Source organism: Argopecten irradians, chromosome 11 (genome assembly GCF_041381155.1).
Source record: "Argopecten irradians isolate NY chromosome 11, Ai_NY, whole genome shotgun sequence".
Classification (NCBI taxonomy): Eukaryota; Metazoa; Mollusca; class Bivalvia; order Pectinida; family Pectinidae; genus Argopecten; species Argopecten irradians.
This window is the reverse complement of record NC_091144.1, coordinates 39,258,926-39,271,009: the sequence shown is the minus strand read 5'-3', so window position 1 is coordinate 39,271,009 and position 12,084 is coordinate 39,258,926. Positions and strand designations below refer to the sequence as shown.

The following is a 12,084-nucleotide window of genomic DNA, read 5'->3' as shown; positions in this document are numbered from 1 at the left end:
TATGTTGGGACATCATAACCACTCGGTCACCGCGGCCCAGAGGTGGCGAGCTTGTGGTAATATGTCGGGACATCATAACCACTCGGTCATCACGGCCCTAGAGGTGGCGAGCTTGTGTTATGGTAATATGTTTGGACAATCATGAAAACAGGCTTCGTTCCCCGCAGCCCAGAGGTGGCGAGGTCTATGGTGTAATAATAATTTATATGAGGGACATCATAAACTCACACGGTCACCGCGGCCCAGAGTTTGCGACCTTGTGGATAATATGTAGGACATCATTAAACCTACTTCGGTCATCACGTGCCCAGTAGGCGAGCGTGGCGAAGCATGAGATGGTAAATAATGGTTGCGGCGGACATCATAATCACCTCGTCACCGCGGCCCAGATTTGGTCGATCCTTGTGGCCGAATATGTCGGGACATCATAACCCACTCGGATCATTCACTGCGGCCCTGAGGTGGCGATCCTTGTGTCGAGGTAAATATGTTGGGGACATCATAACCACTCAGGTCACGACCGAAGGCTCTAGGACAGTGGAGAGTCGAACTCTGTGTAATATGTCGGGACAAGTCATAAAACCACGAGTTGTTCTATCACTCGGTCACCGCGGCCCAGACGGCTGGACGATCTTTGTGCGCAATATTGTTGGGACATCAAAACCACTCGGTCCACCGCGGCCCCAGATGGTGGCGAGAGCTTTGTGGCTAATATGTTGGGACAGTCAAATCACTCGGGACATTCTGATTGAGTAATATGATTGGGACCACTCGGTCAACCCCAGAGGTGGCGAGCTTGTCGGTAATATGTTTGGCGGGACATCATAATCCACTCGGTCACCGCGGCCCAGAGGTGGCGAGCTTGTGGATAATATGCTTGTGGGAATATGTTGGGACATCATAACCACTCGGTTCACGCGGCACTGTGGTAATAGCGTAGCCGCGACTCGGCGTCACTTGTAAAGTAAATTATGTTCGGGGACAATCTTAACCCTCTCTGCCACCGCGGCTAAGACATGGCACCAGAACTTGTTAGGTAATATGTCCGCGGAACTTCATAACCACTCGGTGCACCGCGACGCCCAGAGGTGGCGAGCTTGTGGCAATAATGTTGGGGGACATCATAACCACTCACGGTCACCGCGGCCCAAGAGGTGGGCGAGCTTGTGGTAATATGTTGGGGACATCATAACCACTCGGTCACCGCGGCCCAGAGGTGGCGAGCTTGTGGCAATATGTTGGGACATCATAACCACTCGGCGGCCTAGACAACTGGCGAACTTGCGGGACATCAGAGGTCACCGCGGCCCAGAGGTGGCGAGCTTGTGGCAATATGTTGGGACATCATAACCACTCGGTCACCGCGGCCCTAGGGTGGCGAGCTTGTGGCAATATGTTGGGACATCATAACCACTCGGTCACCGCGGCCCAGAGGTGGCGAGCTTGTGGCAATATGTTGGGACATCATAACCACTCGGTCACCGCGGCCCCCCCAGAGGTGGCGAGCTTGAGGCAATATGTTGGGTACACATTCATAACCACTCGGTCACCGCGGCCCAGAGGTGGCGAGCTTGTGGTAATATGTTGGGACATCAGCTTGTGGTAATATGTCGGGACATCATAACCTCTCGGCCACCGCGGCCCAGAGGTGGCAGGTTGTGGTAATATGTTGGGACATCTTAACCACACTGCCCCGCGGTTCCGACTACTGTTAAGCAACTAATTTACGCGTGCGAATTAACTTTGTGTAGGTTTAAGATTAATTTTCGTGAAAGCACTCTCAGTACAGGTATACATGTAGTAGAACAATCTAAATTGTGAAATGCAATCGACATGGAGATGTCGTTAGCCATGAAAACACGACAATAAGTCGACCCGAATATAAGTTGGATTACAGTAAACTGTATAGCAATTAACTTTTCGCGGTTGGTTTAATTTTGCTATATTTACGCATTCACTGAAAATCCGCGAATTCTAAATACCAGAGAAATATTCAGAAATTCGTAGACGAATTCTATGAATATGTGAATCGCGAAATTTATATGCCTCGTATAGAAACCCGCGAAATATTGACCCCGCGAATTCAAGTGATATACAGTATATAAGTGTTCATATTATGTTAACAGTATTACCGCAGTGAAAAGATCATCTAACTCAAGAAAGAAAACATAAATATTGTATTGTGTAGCCAAAACTGTAATCTATAAGTCTGTTTGTTTATAAAATTTACTCAATTGGCCAATCAGAAATGAATGAATGAATGATTGAATGAAAAGCGAAAACTTTGATGATTGAGATTTTTTAATCGGAAAATTAACGGATATGATTTTGGATGAACGATTTTCTTCTCGTGACCAATATCAATGAAATCTTTCAATTATGCGATGATGTAAACAAATGAATTAGAAGATCGAATGGTCTGATTACTTCCGGTTTCACTGCGCATGGTTGATCATATCATACGGACTTACCTCCGGTTTTCACTCCACATGTATGGTCTCCCGTGGGGCCGGTGTTACTAGAAGGGGTCTGGACACGCGCTCTCACCCAATCAAAATCGTCAGTCTCATTTTCTTGTATAAATCCGCAGACCTCTTTCGTCTCAAATCCACAGAAAGTTTGAGTTTTAGCTGCGAAGAAATATCAACAAATTAGAGTTTATTTGGAAACTGTGAAGGTCAGAGGGATGATAAAGTTTAATTGAGTCAAAACTTGCTTTGGAATTTGGGCCAATATCGGTAAAAAACCGATTCTTATGAAGTCGAAGTAGTTGATATCGCTGTGACCTGCACGCAATATCCACTGCGGTCAATTTGAGTTTGGCTTTAAAGGAAGACAACTTCTTATATTCACTTGAGGGAAAGATGGTAATTAACTGATTTAACCCTGAAGACACATCTGAACTCTTCCACTTCAAAGACCGGAAAGGTTCATTGTGAAAAAATTCAGGGGTGAATGGATAAAAGAGTGTTCCTCGAAGATTTGCAACATTCAGGTGAGACTGTCAATATAGTAAAGGATTGCATATATGTTCTATTATGCATTTTGTTTTTAAACATGACGCCGGCTTAGAGAAAACGTCTAGGCCTATATATCCAGCGTAAATACTAGAATGCGGCCAAGGTTGCAATTTTACACAAATGATAAACAGGATAAGCCTTTCTAAACATTGGCCTCGTTTTGAATTCTTTAATCTATTATGTAACTATAGAGATTGTAAACAGTTCGGATCGAAGGATTGAAGAACTGTCTGGGAGTTTACACTTATTCCGGAGAATTACACCGACAGTTGGTTCGCTGTTTAGTCTGTAAAATGATACAGTTATCATTATCTAAATGAAGCGATCAAAGCAAAAATGGAGCACATCAAACATTTGCAGTCATGTCGGAATTGACGGATAAGTGGAGCGAGTGAAAGTGTCTACTCCGCGTTTATAAATACACAGATAGAATTAATCTCTTGCATGATAAGAATGCAATACCATCTGCCCGAATCGAGCCTGGCTTAAGCGGAAGGTTTGGTATGCAATGTCTAAATACAATGAAAACGGCGCACATTTTTCAATATAGGTGAAGGTTCTTGTATACTGTAGGGCCTAACGACGATCTATTTCGCTATTAAAATGTCGTATCGTTCGTTTACGCCCTTATGTGTCTTCAACAGTTATCAATAAGACTGATGCTTATCTTAAAGCTCATAACTCAGACAACTATTTTTCTCAAGATACATTTTTTTGCGAGATTTCATGAGAGCTCAACAATTCTTCATCTCGAATTAATTATTTCGCGAAAATGCAAACGCGACAATAGAATACTTTACTATGTATTGTGTAAACCGTGGCACTTCTGAAATAAGAGTGAATGTTTTGCTTCGTGTTTTAATGTTAATCGGAAGAAATAATGTTTACATTTTCTTGAAACCTAGACTTTCAAATTCAACGTTTCCCTGAATTGGACTTGGAACCCGAAGGAAAAAATCTATGAATGAGTCTTGAAACTTTTTAGCGCATTTTAGCATTTCTGCTTTCTAAATGTTTTAAATTTAATTTTTGTTTATTTATCTTTAAAATTGCATTTTTTTAATTACAGCATGAACACAAATGAACTTTACATTTTGTTGGAACATAGTCGTGTTCTGTCGGTAGCACGTTCACTATTTTTAAAGAATAGTACAATTTCAACAAAATTGTTAGCGTAATGGATCGCTGTTGTCGTCGAAGATTACTAAGAAAGATTAATTAAAATTTCCCTTTTGCATTAATAATAAATATCATGCACAAGCATAAGATGGCGTAACAAAATTTATACTGTGCAAAATCCTACATATTTCTTCTTAGACAATCTGAGTTCATCAAGCGTATCTACTCATGCATCAGATGTAGATACCAGAAACATGGGATTTCGTGTTGTAGCGAGAAAACAAGATTTCTATCACATAGGCCTAGACTTAACACTGCTATCAAGGTAGACTACGTGGGGACTTTTCTACACATAGGACTAGTTTATGGTAAACAGATATTATACATAATATTATAATATTATTTCATATAAAATATGTTCAAGCTATCTTATGAATAACGTTTCATCTTTTATTCATTCAGTGAAGTTTACTTTTTAAATTTGATAAATTTCAACATTAATGATAAAATTTTATTTAAAAGATTAAACATCACACATTTATCTCTAGTGAAAAAACAAGGTCGCGAGTGCATTTTTGATTCTAGACTAGATTGAAGCATGTAATTTCCCATATGACGATCAGGAATATTTCAAAGGGACTCAAAAATGTTTTCGGCGTAATAAGGTAGTAATATCGAAACAAAGAATATATGATCGGCAATTTAAACATCATAGAGAAGATAGGATGTATTTGTTAGGTTTACTTAATTAGTTATGGAAGACTTTTCATTATCGGTGGAAACGCATAAATATAAGCGAGAACAACCAGAAAAGGCATGTCGAACGCCAAAGAGACTTTTGAAAAAAAATTGGGAGTGGTGCCGAGAGAAATTAAATAAATTGATCAACAGTTGGTTTGTTGATTGATTGACACAGTTTAACGTCCTATTAACAGCCAAGATCATTTTAAGATGCTACACCGCCGACATAGCATAAGCGAAACCCATCATTTGAATTAAAATGGGTGTTTACTCATGTACATTTAAAATGCATATCTAATCAACACAAAGATACTATAGATAAGTTATTTTACCTTTGGTTGAGGAGTAATCAGCGCTTCATTCCAAATAGGGCCATGGACTTTTTTCGGGACGCAATTAGTTATTTGGAATATTTTGATTTTTTTTTCAATGGTGGTAATGATGTAAAGTAAGCAACTTTTGCAACAGAAGGAAAACTCCAATTCGTTTGTTTCTACTTGACAGAGAAAAATAACCATTCGTCAGTGGTGGACCATCTTAAACATCTTGTCAATAAAAGTTGAAATACGATAACATATCTGTTGCAACAAAACTATCCACATTTGGCTGTTGGAAACTGTTGATGGCAGATCAGCATTCATTACGCATGCGTGACGACATTGATTTAATCTCATTCTGACACGTCCTGAAATAGACATGGCGGTTATCTATGGTAAGTAATCCCATGTTCCGTAATAATACAAGTGTTTGACGTTTATTTTAGCTATTTAGCGGAATTTCACTACATTTTCGAATCTAAAATATTGAGGTCATATTTCAACTTCAATCATATTTTTTAATAAGTTCAGCCATTTTTGTCATTTTCTGCCAAATCATGCTCGAACAAAAATATGTAGCGTAAAGTGCGATATTTATCAATGAAACTATTTCAAACATTTACTAAGATATTACAGATATCTTCAAGATAAACTTTTCTATGTCGAGGAGGATAAAGAAGTAGATATCGAGATAGGGTTCACGTCCCTGTGTTAGTAGTAGCATGTGTGACTAGGCCATGGTTGTTTATTTGTCTGTTTTACGTCACCCTCGATACTACAGGGGTTACTATCACTGTTGATATATCCACGTAAGTGATAGTAACACCTGGAGTATTTAGAATGGGTTTACGTCCGCGTGATCGTAGGCTTTGGTACTAAAATGAACACAAATACATATTTTTTTTAAAGAACCGAGAAATAAAAAAACATGTTTAATACGTAAAGTAATGCTTTATATCAATTTTAAAGGTTTTGAATTCATAATCAAATTCTTCTCTAAAATTCATCAATTGAAATACAAAAATGTTTGGAGAACAATGTTTATAAAATGTACAAATTTGAACGTATAAGAAAGCTTAGGTGATAAGGAAAATTTTGTGTTCATTTTCATGCGTTTTTTCACCTGTTGATTTGTATGTTTCTGAAAGAAACAAGACACGAAACGGAAAAATCACAACTGTGGCCTGCTGAATATTTGTAATATTTGGTGAATTCTTTTCTCCAATGGGTATGTTAGTGACACATGGACCAATTTGCATGGGTAACAGAAAACTAACGATGACATCGTTGTAATTTTATCACTCCATCTTGTGGTTGATAACATGTTCGAACTAACTGTAACAGAATGATAATGTCACAGTAATGCTACTAATGTTCTAAAGATAATATAAACGTTAATTTGGCAGGTACATTGACAATCACAGGCCCGGGGACAGAAGAGGGAACTTCCATTAGCAATCAACTTTGATAGTCTGATAACACAGCTGGGTGTACCATATTGCGTTCACATTAGCATGAAACACCATTCCGACGTTATTTATGTGATTATAAGTACAGCAGTTACCGCCTGTGGGGATGTCCTGTTTATTGGAACATCATCCGGAGCAAATCATTAGGAGTTTTTATCAGACATGCGCAGCGATTATAAACCGGAAGCTATATTAAGGTTGAATCTTAACGGCTTACAAAGAAGTTTCTAATACTGTATAGTGGTTTAATTCACTTTATTTGCGTTTTCACTGAAACCAGCTATTCTAAATACCAGCGAAATGTTCAAATAATAGTACAACGTAGAAATCTACGAGTTACATAATTTGGTAGTGGTGAAGCCTTTCAAGAACAATGGTATCTAATTATATCAAAGATTCAGACGAGAAGGTACTTAATTAAAATTGCATTTCTGTGTTGTTTTGCAAAAATATATAAAACATTACATCATATAACAGGATAACGCAGCGACACTGTCACAAAAATTTAGTTTTGGTTTTTATTATTAAACTTTCTATCAACAGCCACGGTCATTCAAGGAGTATCATCTTTGTTGGCGTGGCAAACCCGGAGTACCCGGAGAAAAAACCACCGACCAGCAGTCACTATACCTAGCAACTACCCCACACGGGATTCGAACTCGCAACCCAGAGTAGGAGAGCTTGTTGCAATATGTCGGAACATCTGAACCAGTCGAAAATGACGTGTCCTAGACAAAGATGGGATGGGCCGTCAGAGAATGTATACCCACAGGTAGAGCCAGAGTGATATGTAACAAATGAACTCTAATATTAGGTCGGTGCTGAAACAAGTTTCCCGAGGAGGTATGCTATTTTTATCTTCCTGTGAAATTATCTGTCAAACAATATACTGACGGGCTTTCCGCATGGAACCAAAATTGTGACGTCATATGAATGCTAACCACGCCGGGTTTGTTTTTTGAAGGGTCTCATTATCAGCAAGAAATCGCACCTGCACAAATAGACAAGGTATCATGTTCGTGATGTGTGCACTTTACAGCGACCACCGACGGTTATCTGATTCATACAATTATATGGTTATCATGGTTCGTCTAGGTGTGGCTAATCAGGCTGTCTAGCTATAGCAGACGTGATGCGGCACCATGCATTAGCATGAATTAACCACATAATAAACGCAAATATTACGTAACAACTTGCTGGGTTTTTTTCTTATATTTTTTTAAAATTCAAAATCTGTATTTGCATATCACAAAGTTATCTGTTTTGAGAGTAGGTATTGATTGTGACGTCATGTGGTTGTGAGGGTAACGTCATATTTTTTTCAGGGAATATTACGTGAGTTACGCTCACAAAACAATGACGAGACCATGGATACCTACAGGCAAGGGAGATAAGCCTTTAACATGTAAAGACGGAATTCCACGATAAATGGAAGCAGACGTATAGCTTTATTCCGTCTCTGCATTTTACTAAGTTATCTTATATATCTTTCCGGATAAATATTGATTCTTTTTTTGTGTGCATATTGTCATAGTTTTCAAAGAAAATATGTAGTTTTCACTTACAAAATAATGACGTCTCAATAGATACTTATCCTAAAGAGGAGAGAACTCTGTAATGTGCAGAAACGGAAGAGTGCCTTTCGAGTAATGTTAACAGAAATTCATTTTCACTGTAACGCAACGTCACTTGTTTGGTATATGATGTCAAAAGTATTTGTTTTCAAATAGCGTTGATTTATATTTTTATGTATATTTACATTCATGTACTTGAGTAGGATGCCGTGATGGGGTAGCCTATTGTTGACATAAAACCTCTCCATATTCTGATATAACTGAATATGTGACCCAATCGAAGAAACATGTTCATCCTAAACCCTCCGTTAAAACATAGTGTGTGAAACTCGATCAGGATTGATAAATACATCACACATCACTACATTACATTAATTCAGTGGCACATAATTTCCACTGCACATGACATCGATATGTATAGTGGTATTGCCTATGAAGAAGATAACGAGATATTCAAACGTTTCAGCGTAAACATTAAAATGTCTTTTGTTTTACTTAACCGATTTTTTTATTGTTTTTTTTTATTGTGGATTTATAAGTATATCTGATAATTATATTGAAATTATTGATTTGTTGTACTGTATAACACAATCTATCAATTCAGTTGTGATGAAACTCTACTTGCAATGCTATCGTGGTTGTTATTGAAATTATTTTGATACAACAATGGAATCAGCAACAATGGAATCATTGTTGCAAAGATGAATAGTAAAAATAGTTCAGCTTCTACCCATGAAATAATTTGAAACTTCCAAACCACGAGAAAAGTGTACCCACTAATATTCTATGTCATACAGTATGTTGGTATCAGTTATTTTGAGTGTTAAACTTGGTTTGTTAAAATGTTATTGACCATGTTGAATTTGGATTACAGTGCGATGTGTTTTAGTGGTATATCTGCATGAGGTTATTTTAAAGTTACATTTGATATGGATTCACGAAATATATTCAAAGAAGGTTGAGAGCTTGTTTTAAAAGTTACGTTTATCTAAGAAAATATAAGTATTTTCTGAATTGTTTTAAAAGTTATTGAATATGCCATTCATTTTCTTCTAAACATACTATAACTATTTCATAAATCTACGTTTATGTAAAAAATATATTTTTACTGAATTAATTGTTCAGTCATTTTATTCAACATGCTATAATTACAGTATAGTCATTTATTTAACTATCCATGTGTTGAAACTATTGTATGTGTAATTATCCATATGTTGAAACGATTGTATATACGTCATGCTGTAATTCATGCTCATTGCTGTATGACTGATAGGCCACGATTACTAAGGTAGCAAATTAACTAGATAGAATTGAGTGAAAATGATCTATGTTTAATGCACTTCTCTATGTAAACTGGGTTACGTCTTTAACAGACACACACCGACATGCAAGACTTTCACACTATGAAAGAAAACACATGGAACAGACAGCTGTGTTGTCTTTCTGTGGAGCTTCAGTAACGCCTACGGCTCAGATTTATAATTGGAAGAAGTTTTACAAGGATGAAATCAAAAGACCTATGATTTAATTTGTAAATTACAAAAGATAGGAGAAATTCTGATATTCGGCCACCATGTGTTATTTACGGGAGCCAAAACAGATAATCTGTCTTCATTGTTTGGTTTCTTTTAGTTTTACGTCCCATTAACAGCCAGGGTCAAGTAAGGTTTGATGGTTTCTTCACTTGAACTGACTATTAAAGTGCCCGTTAACAGTGAACAGTTTTAATGTTTTTGACCCTCAACAGATGGCCTCGTAGTGTGTCTAATACAGTGAGACGAACAAGGAAATGCTCTCTAAATTATAACGTGAATCGTTAATAGAGAACTACTGGACAAATCCTATTTTCCTCGTCTGGTTACATATGGTTATTGTCATTCTATTTCATCTATTGTGTTTAAATTCAAACGAGATTTCTGATCCACAATCCGAACCTCTTATTGGTATTGGTAAAACTATAGAACGAATATGCAAAGGGGCATTTTGTATCAAAGTAAAGAATTGATTTCAGATGCTTTTCTTTGTTATTTTATTAATAACTTTTAATTCTTATCTTAATTCATGATAGGTTTAAAAAATGGAAAAAGATGGAATATCCGGAAAAAATAAGAGGCACACCTAACCATGCACTTGGCTGACACATATTCCATAAGTCATGATGTTGTACAAAATCATGACGTTGTATAAGACTAAGACTAAAATATTGTCATAGAAACTTTCTCTATATTTATAATGCACATTTGTGCTGTTTCACCTGCTTTGCACTCCAAAAATTACGCATTTGGTAGTATAATGTGACTGTGTGTGAATTTTGCCCACGTCATTTTCAAGTGACCGAATGCGGTATTCGTCCATTGTCATTATAATTTGACCGGATGGAACGAAATGTTTGGTTTCTTTGACAGAATGCTTCCGTGAGATAGTACCACAAAATGGGCAAGAGTTCCACTTTCTCAAGAAGGCACGACACAAAAAACTTAAGCTTCAAAAATAAACGCGCAAAATAAATCACAGACAATACATCCAGTACAAAGGAAGACATCTCACGTGGAATTAATGACCTTAATTAAGGCTTAATTAATTGTTAATAGGCCATTTAAGAAACATAATAAACTAATATACATGTACAATGAATGTGGTACATTAATTAGCGATAATCATTTAGAAATAAAATGGGTCTAGAAATAAACAAACATCACAGCATTATGTCCAGACAGTGTCTATACGGACGAGGATGGTTGTTGCGTAATTCAAAATATATGCCACGCTCCTTTTCATGTGCCATGTTATGTAAATTATAGGTACACGTGCCTAATTGTACTCTTGCACGAGCACGAGAAAGTCTGTCTTATCTGTAATAAGAGCATGAAGTAGCTCAGCCGCTAGTTAAGTAATGAAGGATCACGTCTTTGTAATAGTAATCGGACACAATTGATAAAACAGGATGTTAATACATTAAATCAGACAGTGATAGTAGTAATTTTGTCCTTGAGTAAATATAAATAAAATCTCTATATTGATGTTTCAGCGTTCTTACGGTATGTTGTTGTTTTATTTTATTTATTTATTTTTCTTTCTTTTTTGTTTGTTTTATATTTTGTTTCTTTTCTTTTATTTCTTTATTAAAATATATTTTAAATCATAAGTATTTTATTTTTTTTACATTTTAAGTATTAATAAATTTTATTTTGCTCTTTTGTATTTGTTTTGTTTTGTTCTGTTTTAACATGAGTATGCAGGATTTTAAAATAAGGAACATTAGAGTTCACAAGTAAAAACCAATGAACTACCAACAACCCAAAAGAGGTTCCTTACTCGTAACGGGATCTAGTGGGTAGACTGATGAGGGAACAGGGATTTCAAACAACTCACAAGTAAATGATATTGGACGCGCCTTCTTTTTGTTTATATATGCTTAGTAATATATAAATTCAATCATTCCGAAATTACTGCAACTTAATGATCACAACTAATTTTGATAGAGTTAGTCTAAATCTACATGAGCGCCTACTGGTCCGGAACCTGAGCGGATTCGCGGCGGACAAAAGAGGCTATTGGAGCTGAAAGTGTGCGACTAACATGACGCAAAAGCCTGTGGGTCAAGGTCACAAAAGAAATAAAAATAGACTAAAGGATAGTCACTGAATCAATTATTTTCAATCTGTGACTTTTAATCTTCGCGAACGTGTTTTGAAATATGTAATACCAACAAGCCCTTATGTTTTTAACCTTATGACGATGTTGATGCCATAAAGAAGGAGGAATCCCCTTAAAACGTCGAGAATTCTCGAGCTAGTGTGGCATATAGTTTGTATTAACCTTGATATCTGATGTATTAGTAAAG

At 36.9% G+C, this 12,084-nt stretch overlaps 1 protein-coding gene across 1 annotated transcript in view; it reads right to left on the bottom strand.

The window, feature by feature from the left end:
- Positions 1-12,084, bottom strand: part of LOC138335527 (uncharacterized) — a 54,043-nt gene that overhangs the window by 9,092 nt on the left and 32,867 nt on the right. The window contains exon 2 of the mRNA XM_069284660.1: positions 2,472-2,630. Coding sequence (XP_069140761.1) covers positions 2,472-2,630 — 159 coding nt within the window. The remainder of the gene's footprint in view (positions 1-2,471; positions 2,631-12,084) is intronic.